Below are 22,420 nucleotides of genomic sequence, written 5' to 3' on the forward strand. Positions count from 1 at the left end.
TAAATAAATATATATATATATATATATAACAGCAACATAATCTATTACATACATAATAAGAGACAACAAAATCATTAATTATTAATAGTTTCCATAATAAATCCAAATAATTAAATTGTTTATCAAAAATTTTATCAGAAAATTTCTGATTATGTTTTAAAATAGAATTTATATCCATTCTATTTATTCCTTAAATAGTTCTACATTAATTCTAAACACTAACTTTTATGATTTCTTTTGAATTTTATTTATTTATTCTACAGAAAACATATACAAGAATATTAGGATTATTAGATGTCTTTTACATACCCTCTTTTTAAGATGTTAAACTATCTTGAAATTTATGAAAATGTCCCAGATTTACCTATTGGTAATAATTTTGTTTTATAACATGCAACTACTCATAATTTTAATTATTTTGATTTTTAATACAATTCTGCAATTATTGTGACCTAAGTAGTACTTCTGGATTATTAATAAACTGTCAAAAAAAACTGATTAAAATAAAGGTCAGCATACATTAATTATTAGAATTTTTGTTTGAGTTAAATGATAGAAATCTAATTCAAGAATAAAATTTAAATAAAACTTTCAGTAACTAAAGAAAATGCCATCATTCATAATAAAAGTTACTATAATGTAACATATTCTTTCTCAACATTTTACTAAAATCTTTAGATTAATCAGTTTATATTATATCTGAATTGTAAAACTGTTAAATAAAATAATATTTATCAAATAGCATAGTGCAATTTCATTTCAAACTTATTTAAATTAAGTAACATTACTTAGTGCAGAATAGTGAAGATAAATTAATGTAATTTAATTTGTTTACAACGTTTTAAGGAGAATTGTTATCTATGGGGAAAGTGTGTCACTAAGCAGTGCATGGCATTATCCTTGAATTAAAAAAGTGAAGTAAATAATTTAAAAAGATTTTTAAATGCAATATTTTGTAAAATCTAGTAAGTTACAGTCTCCATAATTATAAATGCATTTAAATTCAAATATTTTCAAAATTGTAGATCCATCATTCTTACATATGATGTAAATTTTAAATCATCACATAGATGTGTTTTCAAAAATAATCTCAAGGGGTTTTTTGGGAAATTATAAATATTTTAAATATTAAAATTATAATCCATTAGATTTGGCATTTGATTGATATAAGATAATCTCTGAATCATAATTTATAGCTTAAAATCAATATATAATATAAAACTGAATTGCCAACTGAAAATTAATATATTCTGTTATCACTTTTAGTTTTTGTTTCAAGGCTCTCTTGCTAACATCACACATTTAAAATTTAAAAAATACTGAAATTAATTAAGTGCTTAATAAAATCAATATAAAAGTAATGTTTAATTAAACTTAATTAACATGGCATGTATGTATAAATTCCTGATAATTACTAAATGATAACAATAATTAACAGAATAATTTCTATCAACTTAATCTAAGTGGTAAGCTGATTCATCAAAAACCCATTCATTATTCACTTTCACATAAACAAATTAAAGAATAGACAATTATAGAATCTTCACTAAAATCACTATTTTCCTTCTACATACAAATTTTATTATTATTACAAATTACAAAAATATAAACTTTCTAAGGTAATTAAAAACTTTTTAATTACCTTAAAATTTTGAAACTCAAATCTGTTAACAAATTCATAAAATATTCACTATGTAAAGAAATAATATTAAGAATTTTCTGTACTAAAATATTTGATTACTATTTGATACTAAACTATGTGAAACTAAAATAACATTTTTATTTTAGTATCACATATTAGTGTCATATTTAATATTACAACTATATATAAGAAAATTCAGAGTATTGTATAAAAGTTAATAACTAAAGAGAAATTAAATGATAAACTGTCATAAAATTAACATCTTATTTAATGACTATATATTATTTTTTAGGAGAAACTTTTATCATATCGGCGTTAAATTACAAATAAATGTCGCTAGACCGACAAGCGCTTTCGACGATAATTATTTTCGTCTTCATCAGGTCGTTAAAAACGGTTAAATTCCTTTTTTTGAATACAAGTAAGTACTTGTTCCAAAACGTATTAACGTTTTGGAATGGAAGCAACAGTAGAACGTAAGAATTTTTTTTTAAAATAAAAACACGTATGGTTGTAATGCGCATGTGCTATACGCCTCCAAATTGTGGAGTTAGATACGTTTTTTTTTAGATAGTTATACAAATTGATCCACAAAGGGGGCAAATCAAGTGTGGGGGTGATGCAGGGATTTAATATGTTGGTAAGGAGGGCCTCCCAAACATACACAAGACTTCTGTTATTGCAATGTCTTACTATGGCCACCTCGTCCCACAATGGGGTATGCTGGTGTCGTAATACCATTCTAGTAAGCTCAGTTTCATTCTTACCTTCCCTGATAGAATACTGATGCTCTGAAATACGATAAGATAACATTCTGGTTGTCGCACCAATATAATGGGTGCAACCACCCATCATATTTTCTAATGGGATAGAATAAACCCCTGATCTTTCAAAAATGGAAGTAGGATCTCCGTCATTGGACAGCAACCTCCTAAGATTTGGTCGTGGGGAAACCGGCAGAAAAAACGCATGTCGCCTAAAAATAAGGCAAATACGAACCGTGACATGACTACAAAACAGTATCGTAAGAAGGACTATTGTGGATTCTTTCGGGAGATGTAGTGTAGTAGCAGCAAAAAGCAATCTTTTTACCTTATTTAAGATGTAGATAAATTTTGCATTATTGTAGCCCACCTCATTTACTGCACAGCAAATAATATTAAGCTTGGTATTGATAGCAGCTTGGCTGGAAGATAAAAGAAAGGCCCTTCTAATTAAAGGTGCAATTGCCGCATTGATGTAATGTTGCGGCTGGTATGCTGTAGCAGGGATCAGGGGAGATACACTGCTGAACTTGTGGAATACGGAGTACATTATGGTATCCCGGGATTTAATAATTTTTAGATCCAAGAATGCAATCTCATTTCCTTTGCCTTTTTCCCAGGTAAAAGTAATTGTGGGATGTGGTCACGAGACAATCTTTGAAGGCAAGGAAATCTTCATGGGTGTCCTGCCAAGCTACAAGAACGTCATCAACATATCTAGGATATAAAATTGGATACGCTATCGTGCGGGGAAAATTAAAAATCTTGAACGCAATATTCCTCATGAAAAATAAATTTTCTTACGTTCTACTGTTGCTTCCATTCCAAAACATTAATACGCTTGGAACGAGTACTTATTTACATTCAAAAAAAGGAATTTAACTGTTTTTAATGACCCGATGAAGACAAAAATAATAACACCACCAAACGATCGCCTAATTTATCGGGCTATAATATGGCTATTTTAAATGATTGGAACTAAGTAATTTGACATTAGAGGTAGGCGTTAGGCGCCATCTCTTAATTAAATTAATAATTAAATAAATAATAATTAAATAAATAAATTTAGAACATTCTGGAATAAAAGAACTGGCCCGGGGCGGGGCTTGAACCCGCAACCTCCGCTTGCCGTGCGGTGCGCTTGCCAGTTACGCCACCCGGACCCCGAGCTAGTCTTCGCTTCCAGAAGTATATTAGATTTAGATATAACCTTACTTGGTTAAATACATCACCGGCTGGGGACGACTCCTTCGCCCACGACCCTAACGGTACTCAGCCGGCTAACGTAACACCCGGCGAGGTATATATATATATATAAACATCAACTCACAGCCCGAGTAGATAATAACAACACCAAACGATCGCCTAATTATCGGGCTATAATATGGCTATTTTAAATGATTGGAACTAAGTAATTTGACATTAGAGGTAGGCGTTAGGCGCCATCTCTTAATTAAATTAATAATTAAATAAATAAATTTAGAACATTCTGGAATAAAAGAACTGGCCCGGGGCGGGGCGTTACGTTAGCCGCCTGAGTACCGTTAGGGTCGTGGGCGAAGGAGTCGTCCCCAGCCGGTGATGTATTTAACCAAGTAAGGTTATATCTAAATCTAATATACTTCTGGAAGCGAAGACTAGCTCGGGGTCCGGGTGGCGTAACTGGCAAGCGCACCGCACAGCAAGCGGAGGTTGAGGGTTCAAGCCCCGCCCCGGGCCAGTTCTTTTACTCCAGAATGTTCTAAATTTATTTATTTAATTATTAATTTAATTAAGAGACGGCGCCTAACGCCTACCTCTAATGTCAAATTACTTAGTTCCAATCATTTAAAATAGCCATATTATAGCCCGATAAATTAGGCGATCGTTTGGTGTTGTTATTATCTACTCGGGCTGTGAGTTGATGTTTATATAGACAAAAATAATTATCGTCAAAAGCGCTTGTCAGTCTAGTGACATTTATTTGTAATTTAATGCCTATATGATAAAAGTTTCTCCTATTAAACAGTCGGCATGCTGTCCACTTCTCTATTATAGATATATTATTTTTTTATTAAAATTTATTAAAAATTTATATACTGCACAATTAAAATTAGTTATAAACAAACATGAACTAAAAATTTTAAAATCTGAAATCTCGAAAATAAAATGTATAAGAGTAATTTAATAATGTATTTTCTTTTTAAATTAAAATGTTTTCCTTTCCTTATATTAAATTTTATTTATTCACAGATAAATTTAACTTCATTTCTTCAAAGAGTAGTTTCAAATGTACATTAAAATATTTTAATTGGGATGCAATTTGAAAAAAAGTGTAGATCTATATATGCCCACTGTCGTTTGTCCATCCACCTTTCCTTAATCTTAAGAGCAAAGTTAGATAGATGAAAGAAGAAACCAGATGTGGAAATCTTAGGAGCAGGAAGCCCCGATTAACTATGTAAGAATTTATGATGCAACCAAGATGTCATGTTATTTCAATTCAAAAATTTCTCCTGAAAGATGTTAGATTGATGACTAGCAGAACTCTATTGTTTAAGGAAAAGTATGATGTACAGGGGCAAGACAATACTAATTTGAGGTGGAGAGCATATATTTTAAATTAAATAAATTAAAAATATTATTAAAAATTGCAGCCTAGCATTGTGATGATGTCACAATAAATAATTGCTCTTTAGCTTCTGAAATTTGATTTATTGGCATTAATTTAATAACATCTTCAAATTGATAGAAAGCCATTTTCAGATAGAATTTTATAAAATAAAGATGCAAATAATTATATTGAATATATCTTTTATAATATTTCTTAAAATTCTAGAGCATTCATTTATCATGAAGATAATAAAAAAATAGATCCAAAAATATTTGCTATACTAATTTACAATTGAAAAATGTGTAGACAAGAGTACAACAAACAATGCTACCTGAATACATAAAATTAAAAATCTATAATTTTAATAAATATTTAATTGCATCCTATAATTATCTTATTACAAATTATTTTTGAACTGTTTTCATTTTGGAATGAAATATCATATTTTTATTATATCATTTAAGAAACTGTATTCAATAATTTAAATTATTTGACAACTCATTTATAAAGATACAAAAAAATATTTCAACAGAATAACACCTAAACACAAATTTCCAGCAAACAATTTTTTCTGTACAAATGTTTTTGGTCACAGTTTATCAGCCCTCCTCAGGAAGAACGTTCCCTCTAATTTTTTTTTTTTGTAGCTGAGCAGAACATGTACTTCTCTGAGCAAAACAATTTTTGCTGAACAGATACATAAACAATTTTACTTTTTTCCTTTAAAAATTAAAATAATTAATTATAAAGTAAAAACTAAAATTTATTTTAAAACATACTTCCATACAAAGTATTATCTTTTGTCAATGATTTAATGTATTTAATTGAAATATACATAGCAATAATCATGTCGCAGACAGAGTGACAAATCAGTAAACAACAATTCAAATTAGTGTGCATGCTCACCTGCATGACACACAAATTGTCATGCACGGCAACAATTTGAACAATGTGCAGCCACGCAGCTTAGAGGGAACCTTGCTCAGGAATGAATATGAAAAACCATCTTGAGGAGGGCTGATGAACTGTGGTCGAAAACATTTGAACAGTAAAAATTGCTTGTTTGCTGGAAATTTGTGTTTAGGTGTTATTTTGTTGAATTATAGTTCCAGTTTACATATGCAGTTTTTGTTTTTTAAAAATTATTTCAAATTCATTTTCTCTATTTCAATTCATGTTTGAAAAAATAAATATACGATCATTATAATTCTCAATTATATACCATATTTATTATTATAACAAATTCTGTTACATTAATATAAAAAATTTTAAAAAAATGAAAATGTTTTATTCACCTAAATATTTATTTATTAATCTTATGTGGCATATTTTTTAAATTTAAGTAACATTTTCAGTGTTAAATATCTATTATTAATTAAATTTTGCAGCAAATTTAATTTTTCTAAATTTCTCAAAACGTATCAACTGTATAGCCCAGTGTTTTTCAACCAGGGTGCCACGGCGCCACGATTGGGGTGTTGCAAAGTTTAGAGCCTTTAGTCATTTTCTTGGAAATTTACTTAAGTGTAGTTCAAGATAACTCATTGTCAGTTCTATTTTGCTACGAGATATCTAGTATGCAAAGAAACTATGACTAATCGCATGTTAATGTAATGTTCTACGCTACATGTACGCACGACTTGTCACAAGTTTGCCCAAACCACATTGCTTGGCCTTCATGTTCCCAGTCCCAGGCCAACCACCAAAGAAGAACGACATGGACACTTGTGTCTTGTATATGCTTTAAAAAGCGTTGCATTGTACTTTGAAAAGTGTGTGGTTTCAATCACAAAGTAGGTGCATGCTAAAGTATTTTCATAGTATTCAAAAGCAATAATGACAAATAAACAATTTTTAATCATTTTTTTTAATTTAAATTTTTTAAGTTGATATGAAAAAGATAAGAAAAAAATAATGAAATATTCATTTTATATATGCATCAGAATAGTATAAAAAACATAACAAAAATTGTTTATCAATAAAATGATAATATAAAATAATGATATATTTCATAAAACTATATTTAAAAAACAATAGCGAGACTATTATTTTACATGTAGGTATTTCGACAAAATTCAATGGACTTAAATTTTGATTTTGAACACGTAGAAACACTTTTGCGTGTAGCTATAATAAACTCTAAAAATTGTTTAAACAAGAATCTAAGCATTAAAATAAGTAACGATTGGCTAAAAATATTGTAATAATGAAAGATAGTTAGTATGTTTTAGAAAAATNCAGATCTTAATATTATTGGAGTGATTCTTCAAAAGGATGAACAGGGTTTGCACAAATTTGGAATGAAATATGGGATACTCAATAAATTGTATTGCAAGCAATGTTCCCTCTAATTTTTTTTTGTCGATGAGCAGAACATAGACTTCTCTGAGCAGATCATCTGCTCAGCAAAAAAATAAGATTTTTTATATATATATGTTTTATAAAATCTTATTTTTTTCTATAAAAACTAAAATAATTAATTATAAAGTAGAGATTAAAATTTTAAAACATACTTTTATACAAAATATTATCTCTTGTCAATGATTTAATGTATTTAATTGAAATATACATACCAATAATCATGCTGCAGACAGAGTGAGAAATAAGTAAACAACAATTCAAATTAGTGTGCATGCTCACCTGCATGACACACAAATTGTCATGCACGGCAACAATTTGAACAATGTGCAGCCACGCAGCTTAGAGGGAACCTTGCTCAAAAATGAATATGAAAAACCATCTTGAGGAGGGCTGATGAACTGTGGTCGAAAACATTTGAACAGTAAAAATTGCTTGTTTGCTGGAAATTTGTGTTTAGGTGTTATTTTGTTGAATTATAGTTCCAGTTTACATATGCAGTTTTTGTTTTTTAAAAATTATTTCAAATTCATTTTCTCTATTTCAATTCATGTTTGAAAAAATAAATATACGATCATTATAATTCTCAATTATATACCATATTTATTATTATAACAAATTCTGTTACATTAATATAAAAAATTTTAAAAAAATGAAAATGTTTTATTCACCTAAATATTTATTTATTAATCTTATGTGGCATATTTTTTAAATTTAAGTAACATTTTCAGTGTTAAATATCTATTATTAATTAAATTTTGCAGCAAATTTAATTTTTCTAAATTTCTCAAAACGTATCAACTGTATAGCCCAGTGTTTTTCAACCAGGGTGCCACGGCGCCACGATTGGGGTGTCGCAAAGTTTAGAGCCTTTAGTCATTTTCTTGGAAATTTACTTAAGTGTAGTTCAAGATAACTCATTGTCAGTTCTATTTTGCTACGAGATATCTAGTATGCAAAGAAACTATGACTAATCGCATGTTAATGTAATGTTCTACGCTACATGTACGCACGACTTGTCACAAGTTTGCCCAAACCACATTGCTTGGCCTTCATGTTCCCAGTCCCAGGCCAACCACCAAAGAAGAACGACATGGACACTTGTGTCTTGTATATGCTTTAAAAAGCGTTGCATTGTACTTTGAAAAGTGTGTGGTTTCAATCACAAAGTAGGTGCATGCTAAAGTATTTTCATAGTATTCAAAAGCAATAATGACAAATAAACAATTTTTAATCATTTTTTTTAATTTAAATTTTTTAAGTTGATATGAAAAAGATAAGAAAAAAATAATGAAATATTCATTTTATATATGCATCAGAATAGTATAAAAAACATAACAAAAATTGTTTATCAATAAAATGATAATATAAAATAATGATATATTTCATAAAACTATATTTAAAAAACAATAGCGAGACTATTATTTTACATGTAGGTATTTCGACAAAATTCAATGAACTTAAATTTTGAACACGTAGAAACACTTTTGCGTTGCACGTAATATTCGTTTTCGCAAAAAATTCATCTGGCCCATTAGTCTCCCCCTTATTCAGATTCTAGATCTGCTGCTGGTCAAGGGTATCACGATTTGTTATTTTTCAATTAGGTCTGCCACTGAATGAGAAAGGTTGAAAAACACTGGTATAGCCTATCAACAAATAAACTAAAAAGTATTTTATTTCAAATTATTGAACTGAAAGTAAATCATACATGCCATTATCACTTAATCATTGAAAAAACTTTTAGGCATATGTAGCTAGAACTATTTCTAAGATTATCAGCACAAAACCTTTCTCACCAATTTCTAGCCGTATTAACAGGAGTACAAAAGTTTTCGGCCTTCTTAATAGGCCTTCCTCGGGTACACTGTGGAGCGTCGGTTAGAAGAAGTTTAAATGCTGCCAATGTTCGCACGCCTCTTCTTACTGTATCGTTGAATATTTACGGCCTCAACTATGATGTCACTCCCCACTAACCCCCTGTAGTGATTGTGCATCTCCTGTACATAGCGCACTTATTTTACAAATTTTTTCCCCAACTTTAGCAAGTATTCTATCTGCACACCTCCCTTCTTTACCAAAAGTATGTATTCTTCGCCCTTGGTATCGTCTATACCTATCATCGACGACGTCACTGGTAAGATGATACCTGGTTACACATTGGCAGCATTTAAACTTCTTCTAACCGACGCTCCACAGTGTACCCAAGGAAGGCCTATTAAAAAGGCTGAAAACGTTTGTACTCCTGTTAATACGGCTAGAAATTGGTGAGAAAGGTTTTGTGCTGATAATCTGAAAAAACTTTTGCCATCTTTCAACAAAAAAAGATAATGATAATGCTTGCACTAATTACATATATATTTTATACATGCCAACATCTTTTCCATTTTATGTTAAATATTTAATCAGTGATAAAACCATAAATTATTTATTTTTCAGCAATTCTGCAATCATCAAAATCAGAACACACAAATCAATTATTAGCAATAAAAAATTGTTACATATAGTGAAGAAACAAAACTGTTTAGAAGAAACTCCTTATCTAAACAAGTTTACAATGCATCTTATACTTTAGATAATTTTATTAAATTTAAATTCTTTTATCAATCTTTCTATAAATATTCTGAATATAAAATTTTTTAATAAAATTACTGAAATAAATGAATGTTTTTAACTATTAGAATAAGATAATATATTGCCAATTCAATTAATGATAATTAAATTGATGTTTTTTTCTTGATATCATTAATCATTTTTTTAAATTTAAAATTACATAAAAATTCAAATACATAACTACATGTTTGCATAAGTAAAATATAAATGAATCACATTTTAATTACAAAAGTTGAACATTTGTTAATTGTTAATATTTACAAATTATTATAAATTAAATATTCTCTAAATTTATAGAATAATAATAATTATAAAATAGTTAAATTATAGCTGTACATGTGAACATGCATTTTTACTAAAAAATATATTCTAGTTCATTCATGTAATTTGTTTGGAGATAAGATGATATGTAGGTCATAGTTTGAAAATGATTTATAAATACAATTTATCAAGGTAGAGATAATCTTTTTTACAACCTGTTAAAAAACCACAAACAGGATAAATAATTTTAAAATTTTATTAAAATGAAAACAGATACAATTTTATGAAATTTNTTTTGACTTGCACTGCGCGTGTTTTTGTTTATAGTTTAGTGTGACACAGGATAGCATAGATTACGTTTGTATCTTTGGAGAGTGTTGAGTTAAATTAAAATAAACAATGTAGACAAAAAAGTTTAGTAGTGTAATATGGAAATATTTTACGATAGTAAATGAATTTTGCATGATAAAATTTTTGCAATTTTAATGTGCCAAATATGTGCAGTTATCCGATCAACCCCAGTCCCCAATTGAGTCGGATAATCGATGTTCTACTGTAGTCATAAATAATTTGAAACCAATGAAAGGGTAGTGAAAAAGTTAATTAGTCAAATTAGTCAAAAATAATTGATATCCAAAGTAAAACATCTGAGATGTAAAAAAAAATTTGCCAAGTAAAAATTATGGCACCCAAAATGAAAGTTAAATAGACACCCACAACTGCTGTAAATAATCAGTCTATAATTTGGAAATATTAATTACTAATTACAAATGAATTTTATTTATTATTAATTATTAATTTTGAATTTTATTTATTAATTAAATAATTTAATTATTTACTGGGACATCATGTGTTAATGAATAAAAATTGAAAAGGTGTGTGATAAATCTGTACTTATAACAACAAGGCCAATGAAGCTCATAGTTATTTATTGTTAAGAGTGAAACAGGAGTTAAGAGTTAAACATNATACCTCGATACTTACTAAAGTTAAATTCGTTTCTTACAACGTTCAGTCATTCGCGCTCTGTTACAATGTATGTGATCAAAAACGCATCTAATCAAAAGTGATTCCTTTATGGACTCACATATATTGTAATGTAATATTTTTCATATATTAAAGAGCAATAATTCTTTAATTAGGTGTGTTTATTAATTTATCAAAGATAGCGGGTCGCACACTTCGTCGATAAATGAAAAGCATGAAACGGCACAGTCGAAACTGGGAAACTAAGTCTTGTAAGAGAAAGGTTCGGTAGGCGATCTTCCAATGGGGGTGCTGCCGAGAGGACTTTCTATGGAAAATTTTCTCTATTCAGGTGTTAAACACGTGAAGAAAATCCAGAAAAACACGCAAACCCGCGACCAATTATGTGTTTAGTGGTTTCATTCACTTGGCCACTGGTGGGACACAAGAGGAAGTCAAACGATTTAATTAAGGAATAGATTAAAATATGTCATTCATAAATGATTTCCTACAGAAGACGGCAACGGGTAGATATGGGTATTTTCAGGAAATTTTCCTCGCTCACATTGGTGATAATGGCTAAAATGGTACAATGGCCGGATGGCCAAGCGCAGAGCTGGCCCTACCATAGGATGAACAGAGCAGATATATATATAATATTGCAACATTTAAAGAAATTGTTACCGAAACTGTCGTTCAATGGCCTAATCCCATTCTAATGCAATAACAAGGCTATTTACTCTCTTTACCAAATATGCTTCAGGTCAATGATACAATTCTAAATTCTGTTTTTTAATAATGAAAATCAATTCTGCTAATATTTTGAAAAATATAAATTTCAAATATTTTGATGTGGCTTGCAAAAACCTTAAACCATTTGAATTTTCCTGAAAACAATTGTTTAATATGTAAAATATCCAGGTTCTTATCAATAATTAAAATTCAGAGAATAAAAATAAATCACAAGGTGAACGAAACCAATTTCCAGCACTAAATTGTAACGCCTCATTTGCACTGAGCATTTCAATCAAGATTGTGATAAGATTGGCGACTGTGCTGTGGTATGACCTCTCTCGACCATTTCAATCTCGAATGATGTTCAATCATGAGTGACACAAAAGAGTTTTTGAAACTAGATTCAGTCATAAGAGAGTTCTCACAATCCCACGCAAGCAAGAAGAAACAAGATGGCTGCAGAACAAGTGTCAGGCTATCAATGGAGAGACAACATTCTTAGATATATGACAAGAAGAAGTATTTATTTCTAACCAAAACCTCACTGTTGTTTGTTGGTGTTCGTCACTTACTGCATAGTTATGTCAGTTTTATCAATGCGTGTAATAGCCAGGTTTTTCTCAAGCAGACTGCCTCTGCAAACAGCTCGGCGTTCGACTGGTGAGTTATAATCGAGATTGTGGGTAAATCAAATTGAGTTGAGGATTGTGTGCAAATGCAGTACAAGACAGCAAACGTTGTCAACCACATTAAACAGACATCTTCAGGCAAACAACGGTCAAAACTGTTTAACATCTTACAATTTAGTGCCAGAAATTGGTTTTGTTCATTTTGTTCATTAAGTATACCTAGTTTTGAGTTGTTGATTAAAAACAACTCATTAGATTTATTATAAATAATAACAAATCTTAAGTTTAACTGATTGAACGCAACTAAAATTTCATTTTACAATTGAAAACATGTAATATTACTGGAATAAATACATATAAGTATACAAGTGCACGTGGATAATTTATGTACAATTTTCCAAAATAAAAAGCAAAAAACTCAACTTATGAACATTTTAATTAAAGAAAAAAATTTTACAAAAATTACAAAAAAACAAAGAGAAAAAGTTTAAATAAACATAATAAAAAATTAACAATAATAATAAAAAATCATAATCGTACCTCGTAACATTTTGCAACTTTAATAAAACTTGTCAATCCAAAATCCGGCATATCGGCCTAAAAACAAATCAAAATAACAAAGAAAATATGCAACTAAGACAAAACATATAACTGAAAATTAATAAAACAATGCTTGACGCTGTGCTTTATACAAAATTAACAAAAGTTCGTGTACTATAACAAACAATCAAACTCACTCTATCTTCCAGTGAACTAACTTCGTCTTTCACTTCGGCCATATTTTGATCGGCGAAATGACGTCACATCAAACACGGCTAATGGATATATAGTATTATACAATATTACATAATGTTAATAATTAATATTTTTTAATTACTGTTAATTTTATAATTAATTAATATATTTTTGTAATTATTATTAATAGATATAATATTTTAAAAGGAAAAAAACATTTATTTGCTAATTATTAAAAAAATTTTGTAACCTCTTGTTTAGATGGCAACGTGTTTTGATTAGTTTGTCAATGCGTGTGTAATTATCCAATTTTCGGGAATTTCGGAAATTTTAATTAACATTAAAGTTTTAATATCTCGATACTTACTAAAGTTAAATTCGTTTCTTACAACGTTCAGTCATTCGCGCTCTGTTACAATGTATGTGATCAAAAACGCATCTAATCAAAAGTGATTCCTTTATGGACTCACATATATTGTAATGTAATATTTTTCATATATTAGAGAGCAATAATTCTTTAATTAGGTGTGTTTATTAATTTATCAAAGATAGCGGGTCGCACACTTCGTCGATAAATGAAAAGCATGAAACGGCACAGTCGAAACTGGGAAACTAAGTCTTGTAAGAGAAAGGTTCGGTAGGCGATCTTCCAATGGGGGTGCTGCCGAGAGGACTTTCTATGGAAAATTTTCTCTATTCAGGTGTTAAACACGTGAAGAAAATCCAGAAAAACACGCAAACCCGCGACCAATTATGTGTTTAGTGGTTTCATTCACTTGGCCACTGGTGGGACACAAGAGGAAGTCAAACGATTTAATTAAGGAATAGATTAAAATATGTCATTCATAAATGATTTCCTACAGAAGACGGCAACGGGTAGATATGGGTATTTTCAGGAAATTTTCCTCGCTCACATTGGTGATAATGGCTAAAATGGTACAATGGCCGGATGGCCAAGCGCAGAGCTGGCCCTACCATAGGATGAACAGAGCAGCCGCTCCAGGCGCTAAGTCCTAGGGAGCGCCTCAGTGGTAAGGAAAATTAAAGGGTATAAATTAGGGCAACCAAGGGGGCGCCATAATAGGATCTCGCTCCATCCTAAAACTTGCCTTGGGCCGGCACTGGCCAAGCGGTTAACATTTAAAATAAAGACATTATTTATTCGAGGTAATTATAAAAATGTAATGCATATCCATATTTATGGTTACTTATAAACACCGTATAATAATTAGAGACGTTTATAATAAGTACGAGGAAGTTTAATCGCCCACTGTCATTGATAGTCCAGCCAATCCATGCCCGAAATTAAATAATAATAATTATAAAAAACTTTTACGTTAATTAATTAAATTCAACTATTTTATTTTATTATACATTATTTTATAAAACAATTTTAATATATTAATATTTATTATTTTGAATATTTTTCTAGTGACAGTTAACGGAACTAAACGGCATCCGTCTCAAAAGAAGAAGCGGGAAAATGGCGGGTGAGTTACAATGAAACATTGAAGTTAATATTTGTGAATATTTAGAAAGCTTTTAATATATATATACACGTTTATATTTTGATACGTTACTTGTTTTTTGAAAAGTTACGTTATAAAATAATTATTTGTCAGTTTAATAACGATTAAAATAATTTCAAAAGTGACAATTGAAAAGTGGGACAAATTTAGTCTTTACTGCGTAGGTTTTGGCTTTTCTGAAAAAATTTATGAAATAATTACTGTTTACATCCATAATATAAAACTAGTAATTCAGAAACATATGTGAGAGGATTATAAGAATAATACTTGAAACACATACCTAATTTTAATTATTCAGCTTTTCAATAGAGAATTATTAATCCAACAAGCTTTGTTAATCAGTTATAGCAAATATTAAAGCTCTTTTGTTAAATTTGAAATTTAAATACTCTTACAAGGAAAGGTCACAATGTTAAAATTTAATATTGATGTTACATTCTTAACAACCAAATAATTATATTAACACACATGCTATATTTTCAAAATAATTTCTTTTTGTTTTTCTTTGAATGTTTAAAATGCAGAATTCGTTGCAATTGTGGATATTAGGTAAGACGTGTACTCTTGATTGAGGAGTTTTCCATTCCAGAATTGTAGACCCCTGTATGAGCAAAAAAGTCAAAGGAACTGTACCTGTATGTGCGACCCTTTGTGAGATATTTGCCTCCAAAGATCGGTTTTTATTGTGTACCAATACAACCGCCTATTTTTGTGCTCCGCGTTGATCAAGGCTTGCTATCGCTTGCCTTAACTGACATACTGCATGTAGTCGTGTGCTTTGGTGCTCACTATAGCTCACACCTTGGTATATGTGTGGGAGCAAGCCTCCACCTCTCCTAAAACTGTATAACATCAAGTACTTCATGAACTTTCAAGCGGGCTACTGAAAGCTGGCATAGTCATAGTTAAATGCAATAATCTTAGCAGAGTGCATGGTTTGACTCCTGATCTCATGTGGCTGATTTTGGAGGGCTGTATCTTGGTCATATGTAGAAGTATGGTTTCTTTGACTTTTTTGCTCCTATGAGTATAGTCTACAGCTCTGGTAAGGTCCCAACCATCTCATTCAAAGGTGTAATTGTATTGGATATTGTTGTTGGAATTAACATATAAACTGAACACACTTATAAAATTGTGCTTATTGTATTAAAGCTTTCTTATAGTTATGAGTGTGGTGGAGTTTGTAAACAAAAGGTCTGACTCCAGCAAATTTGCAATGTGTGACTTTGACATTAACCTTTTTAAAATGTCACATTACAATTCCTTTTATAAGAAAGATACTTCTGGATACCTGAATATTTTTATCTAAAATTTCTCTGTAAAAAGTACTAAAACTGATGGTGAGAATCAAAAAATGATATAACAAATTTAACTTGGAAAAACTTTTGAGTATTTAGAGACAAACTACATCTTAAAAGTCAAAAGAATTCCATTTTTATTAGTTAATTATGAAAAATTGATTTAAATTTATTTTCAAGAAAAAAATTGTGTACAATAAAATGCAAAAACGTAACAATTTGATGAATGACATAATAAAGATATTTTCCTACTGAATTACTAGAACAAATAACAAACAAGAAAGAACTTTTAAAATATAGTAACAAAATGTATATTGATAGTAGAATTTTAAAATAGGAAAATTTGGAAAAAAATCAATTATCTTGAACTGACAGGTGCAATCTTGCCCCAAGAACTTAAACCAGTGAATAATAAGCTGAAAACAATCCTGTTAATTAAATTTTGCAGTTTTCTTTTAGTTTGTTGTAGTTAGATTCTGATCTTGGTTTTACTTTTTTTCATTGTTTTTCTATTGACTGTTTTAAAACCAAATTGTTATTGAAGCTATAATAAATACAGTAGAACCTCGATTATCCACCCCCCGATCAACCGACCCCTCGGTTAACCGACCGTCTTAGTCGGCAAATTTCAAATGTCCGCTAGTGATGTGGCGCTACAATATTTGGCTATGTCTTGGCTACTTTAATATTATTTTTACGTGTTTTAGCTGGCAACACTCATTCGACCATGAAAGGGAGCCAGTATTTAAACGAAGCTTAATTTTCTAATTTTTAACGATACAATANTTTTTTTTTTTTTTTTTTTTTTTTTTTTTTTTTTTTTTTTTTTTTTTTTTTTTTTTTTTTTTTTTTTTTTTTTTTTTTTTTTTTTTTTTTTTTTTTTTTTTTTTTTTTTTTTTTTTTTTTTTTTTTTTTTTTTTTTTTTTTTTTTTTTTTTTTTTTTTTTTTTTTTTTTTTTTTTTTTTTTTTTTTTTTTTTTTTTTTTTTTTTTTTTTTTTTTTTTTTTTTTTTTTTTTTTTTTTTTTTTTTTTTTTTTTTTTTTTTTTTTTTTTTTTTTTTTTTTTTTTTTTTTTTTTTTTTTTTTTTTTTTTTTTTTTTTTTTTTTTTTTTTTTTTTTTTTTTTTTTTTTTTTTTTTTTTTTTTTTTTTTTTTTTTTTTTTTTTTTTTTTTTTTTTTTTTTTTTTTTTTTTTTTTTTTTTTTTTTTTTTTTTTTTTTTTTTTTTTTTTTTTTTTTTTTTTTTTTTTTTTTTTTTTTTTTTTTTTTTTTTTTTTTTTTTTTTTTTTTTTTTTTTTTTTTTTTTTTTTTTTTTTTTTTTTTTTTTTTTTTTTTTTTTTTTTTTTTTTTTTTTTTTTTTTTTTTTTTTTTTTTTTTTTTTTTTTTTTTTTTTTTTTTTTTTTTTTTTTTTTTTTTTTTTTTTTTTTTTTTTTTTTTTTTTTTTTTTTTTTTTTTTTTTTTTTTTTTTTTTTTTTTTTTTTTTTTTTTTTTTTTTTTTTTTTTTTTTTTTTTTTTTTTTTTTTTTTTTTTTTTTTTTTTTTTTTTTTTTTTTTTTTTTTTTTTTTTTTTTTTTTTTTTTTTTTTTTTTTTTTTTTTTTTTTTTTTTTTTTTTTTTTTTTTTTTTTTTTTTTTTTTTTTTTTTTTTTTTTTTTTTTTTTTTTTTTTTTTTTTTTTTTTTTTTTTTTTTTTTTTTTTTTTTTTTTTTTTTTTTTTTTTTTTTTTTTTTTTTTTTTTTTTTTTTTTTTTTTTTTTTTTTTTTTTTTTTTTTTTTTTTTTTTTTTTTTTTTTTTTTTTTTTTTTTTTTTTTTTTTTTTTTTTTTTTTTTTTTTTTTTTTTTTTTTTTTTTTTTTTTTTTTTTTTTTTTTTTTTTTTTTTTTTTTTTTTTTTTTTTTTTTTTTTTTTTTTTTTTTTTTTTTTTTTTTTTTTTTTTTTTTTTTTTTTTTTTTTTTTTTTTTTTTTTTTTTTTTTTTTTTTTTTTTTTTTTTTTTTTTTTTTTTTTTTTTTTTTTTTTTTTTTTTTTTTTTTTTTTTTTTTTTTTTTTTTTTTTTTTTTTTTTTTTTTTTTTTTTTTTTTTTTTTTTTTTTTTTTTTTTTTTTTTTTTTTTTTTTTTTTTTTTTTTTTTTTTTTTTTTTTTTTTTTTTTTTTTTTTTTTTTTTTTTTTTTTTTTTTTTTTTTTTTTTTTTTTTTTTTTTTTTTTTTTTTTTTTTTTTTTTTTTTTTTTTTTTTTTTTTTTTTTTTTTTTTTTTTTTTTTTTTTTTTTTTTTTTTTTTTTTTTTTTTTTTTTTTTTTTTTTTTTTTTTTTTTTTTTTTTTTTTTTTTTTTTTTTTTTTTTTTTTTTTTTTTTTTTTTTTTTTTTTTTTTTTTTTTTTTTTTTTTTTTTTTTTTTTTTTTTTTTTTTTTTTTTTTTTTTTTTTTTTTTTTTTTTTTTTTTTTTTTTTTTTTTTTTTTTTTTTTTTTTTTTTTTTTTTTTTTTTTTTTTTTTTTTTTTTTTTTTTTTTTTTTTTTTTTTTTTTTTTTTTTTTTTTTTTTTTTTTTTTTTTTTTTTTTTTTTTTTTTTTTTTTTTTTTTTTTTTTTTTTTTTTTTTTTTTTTTTTTTTTTTTTTTTTTTTTTTTTTTTTTTTTTTTTTTTTTTTTTTTTTTTTTTTTTTTTTTTTTTTTTTTTTTTTTTTTTTTTTTTTTTTTTTTTTTTTTTTTTTTTTTTTTTTTTTTTTTTTTTTTTTTTTTTTTTTTTTTTTTTTTTTTTTTTTTTTTTTTTTTTTTTTTTTTTTTTTTTTTTTTTTTTTTTTTTTTTTTTTTTTTTTTTTTTTTTTTTTTTTTTTTTTTTTTTTTTTTTTTTTTTTTTTTTTTTTTTTTTTTTTTTTTTTTTTTTTTTTTTTTTTTTTTTTTTTTTTTTTTTTTTTTTTTTTTTTTTTTTTTTTTTTTTTTTTTTTTTTTTTTTTTTTTTTTTTTTTTTTTTTTTTTTTTTTTTTTTTTTTTTTTTTTTTTTTTTTTTTTTTTTTTTTTTTTTTTTTTTTTTTTTTTTTTTTTTTTTTTTTTTTTTTTTTTTTTTTTTTTTTTTTTTTTTTTTTTTTTTTTTTTTTTTTTTTTTTTTTTTTTTTTTTTTTTTTTTTTTTTTTTTTTTTTTTTTTTTTTTTTTTTTTTTTTTTTTTTTTTTTTTTTTTTTTTTTTTTTTTTTTTTTTTTTTTTTTTTTTTTTTTTTTTTTTTTTTTTTTTTTTTTTTTTTTTTTTTTTTTTTTTTTTTTTTTTTTTTTTTTTTTTTTTTTTTTTTTTTTTTTTTTTTTTTTTTTTTTTTTTTTTTTTTTTTTTTTTTTTTTTTTTTTTTTTTTTTTTTTTTTTTTTTTTTTTTTTTTTTTTTTTTTTTTTTTTTTTTTTTTTTTTTTTTTTTTTTTTTTTTTTTTTTTTTTTTTTTTTTTTTTTTTTTTTTTTTTTTTTTTTTTTTTTTTTTTTTTTTTTTTTTTTTTTTTTTTTTTTTTTTTTTTTTTTTTTTTTTTTTTTTTTTTTTTTTTTTTTTTTTTTTTTTTTTTTTTTTTTTTTTTTTTTTTTTTTTTTTTTTTTTTTTTTTTTTTTTTTTTTTTTTTTTTTTTTTTTTTTTTTTTTTTTTTTTTTTTTTTTTTTTTTTTTTTTTTTTTTTTTTTTTTTTTTTTTTTTTTTTTTTTTTTTTTTTTTTTTTTTTTTTTTTTTTTTTTTTTTTTTTTTTTTTTTTTTTTTTTTTTTTTTTTTTTTTTTTTTTTTTTTTTTTTTTTTTTTTTTTTTTTTTTTTTTTTTTTTTTTTTTTTTTTTTTTTTTTTTTTTTTTTTTTTTTTTTTTTTTTTTTTTTTTTTTTTTTTTTTTTTTTTTTTTTTTTTTTTTTTTTTTTTTTTTTTTTTTTTTTTTTTTTTTTTTTTTTTTTTTTTTTTTTTTTTTTTTTTTTTTTTTTTTTTTTTTTTTTTTTTTTTTTTTTTTTTTTTTTTTTTTTTTTTTTTTTTTTTTTTTTTTTTTTTTTTTTTTTTTTTTTTTTTTTTTTTTTTTTTTTTTTTTTTTTTTTTTTTTTTTTTTTTTTTTTTTTTTTTTTTTTTTTTTTTTTTTTTTTTTTTTTTTTGCTTGTACGATTGTGCTCGTCTCAAATAGAGCTATGTTATCTGTACCCATTCTTTCTTAATTTAGGTTACTTTAGGTTACTTACCTTACTCCTACGTGCGTCCCTAACTGTAACTAATTTAGGACCGGCATGCATGTTATTCTTTGCATTGTAATATGACGTTATGCATGCATCAGGAACTTCTGTTCGAACAAACCTGACATGCCATCCATGTCAACGATTTTCAAAAGGTGGCAACACTAGTTCTGTTCTTGATGAAGGCCTTTCAAAATGGCCAAAAATGTTAGTAAATTTTGAATTAAAAGGCTGCATTATAAAGGTTTTTGTGTGTTGATGTTTGAGTATTAATTAAATGCAGTTAAAGAAGAATTTAACTTTGTTAATTCTTCCATCCTTACAAAACCAAATTTTCCATCTCCTTACCATATTTTTCCATTAACTGTAAAATAACACAAAACAATAGGAATTTTGAAAGAAAAATTATTTACCGCAGCAATACAGCTATCCAGAGACTTGTACAAACAAGGAGAAACAGAATAATTTCTGTCACTGTTGTAAGTAATAATAAAACCATATGCTTCCATGATTACAGCCAGCATTAAAATAAATTCTAACATGTCCTAAAATTTAATTTATATCAAAAACTAGCCAATCACATTTCTTATAATTGTGAAAAGTAAGTATTATTTATATTCAGAAAAATTCATATTTTAAAAATTATTTATAAACATGACAAATTTTTATTTATAATCTTATTTTAATTTACTCTTATTTTAAAAATTATTTGTAATTTTAATTTTCTTGACAAATTAATTTTGTGATTAGTATGTGTGAAACCACTACTACTACTATGCATTTGTTGACTCATTTGCAAATCACCTTCAGCTCTTAGGCATGCCAATACTTTTGACAACAATCAAATCCATCAAGATTAAACTTTTTTATATACTATACGATTGATGGTCTTTCTTGCCATATCCAAACAAACATTTTTATTGTTTCTTTTTTTAATGGTTTTTCTCATTAGTTTTATTTTTAAGCATGTTTTGGATTGCAAAACTCTAGAAATAGTTAGAGTTGAACAGGAAAGTTTTGCAGTACCTTTGATTTTACTTGCTGACAACTTAAATTGGGTTGCAAGTAAACTAGTCTGTCTTTTGTCATGCAATGATAAACATGGATGCTTTTTAGTGACTCCATCAATTCCACATTTTATAACTTTACCTACAGCGCATTGAAAACATCTAATTGTAGAGTACTTTCAAATTTCTCTAAATTTAATTTATAGTTGCAATAACTAGATTTTTCTAAGTTACAAATGATCGCAGAAACTGTTATAGTGTGATCATAAATTTCATATTTAAACCATTTTTATACTGCTTTTTTTTTAGAGATGTGACAAATGAAGTTATTTTAAAAAAGACATTTGAGAAAGATTTAATAATATGTAACTACCTTTTTTTTGTCTACCTTTAATTATTATCAATAATATACTCCTCAAAGTGGACTTATAATAAGGTTGAAAACATTTGTCCATCCAAATTTACACAAAAAATTAAACTTCTGCTGGTTTGAATAAAAGGTTTTTGGCAAATAGATTAAATTGTGCAGATTTTGAAAGATGATATGGAACTATTATCAGTAAGTTGAAAGTTTACTATTAAAACTTGCAACTTCAATTTTTTTGAAGTTGCATGTTTTGAACTGGATTTAGTGCATATAATTTTAATGGGTTAATTTTTTTACACAAATAAATATTAATGTAAGTTATATATTAAAAATACTAACTATAAATTTGGGTAAACAGGGCATTTATCCAAATATGGGACTTCTTTCAGAGGGTACCTTACTCTGAACTTCTTTCTGAAATAGGGGGTACCTTACTCTGAACTTCTTTCAGAGTTCAGAGTAAGGTACCCCCTATAAGCACTTCTGCCCTCTATAAAATGACTTAGTATTTAATCTTGCTGGCGTTGGAGTGGGCCTACTAAAATTAGCAGGAGTTGGAGTAGAAGTAGAGGGGTTTTTTTTACCGATTCCACAGGCCCTGACTCCTATAGTCCCTAATTCAGTGGTTTTTCAGTTCTACAGCCCTGGTTTTATTCTGAGGGCTATGTTAACAGTTACATATTATTTATTACTATCTTTGATGTAATAGGACTTTTAATTAACATCTTTTAGAAGAATAATGAAAAAAGAGGAGGAACGAATTAATCCATTTTGT

At 25.4% G+C, this 22,420-nt stretch overlaps 2 protein-coding genes across 2 annotated transcripts in view; one reads left to right on the forward strand and one right to left on the reverse strand.

Moving 5' to 3' along the window:
- The window catches only part of LOC111615596 (calcium-binding mitochondrial carrier protein Aralar1-like), a 116,479-nt gene extending 103,124 nt beyond the window's left edge, over positions 1 to 13,355 (reverse strand). The window contains exons 1-2 of the mRNA XM_023357002.1: positions 13,299 to 13,355; positions 13,102 to 13,158 (exon numbers count right to left, since the gene is read on the reverse strand). Of these exons, the coding sequence (XP_023212770.1) occupies positions 13,102 to 13,158; positions 13,299 to 13,340 (99 nt within the window). The 5' untranslated portion in view covers positions 13,341 to 13,355. The remainder of the gene's footprint in view (positions 1 to 13,101; positions 13,159 to 13,298) is intronic.
- Positions 13,356 to 14,762: 1,407 nt separating this feature from the next.
- LOC111615597 (histone acetyltransferase type B catalytic subunit-like) overlaps positions 14,763 to 22,420 on the forward strand; it is a 54,227-nt gene continuing 46,569 nt past the window's right edge. The window contains exon 1 of the mRNA XM_023357003.1: positions 14,763 to 14,786. The gene's annotated coding sequence lies outside the window, so the exon portion shown is untranslated. The remainder of the gene's footprint in view (positions 14,787 to 22,420) is intronic.

This window comes from Centruroides sculpturatus, unplaced genomic scaffold (assembly GCF_000671375.1).
Source record: "Centruroides sculpturatus isolate CEXI.00-Female unplaced genomic scaffold, Cexi_2.0 scaffold19, whole genome shotgun sequence".
NCBI lineage: Eukaryota > Metazoa > Arthropoda > Arachnida > Scorpiones > Buthidae > Centruroides > Centruroides sculpturatus.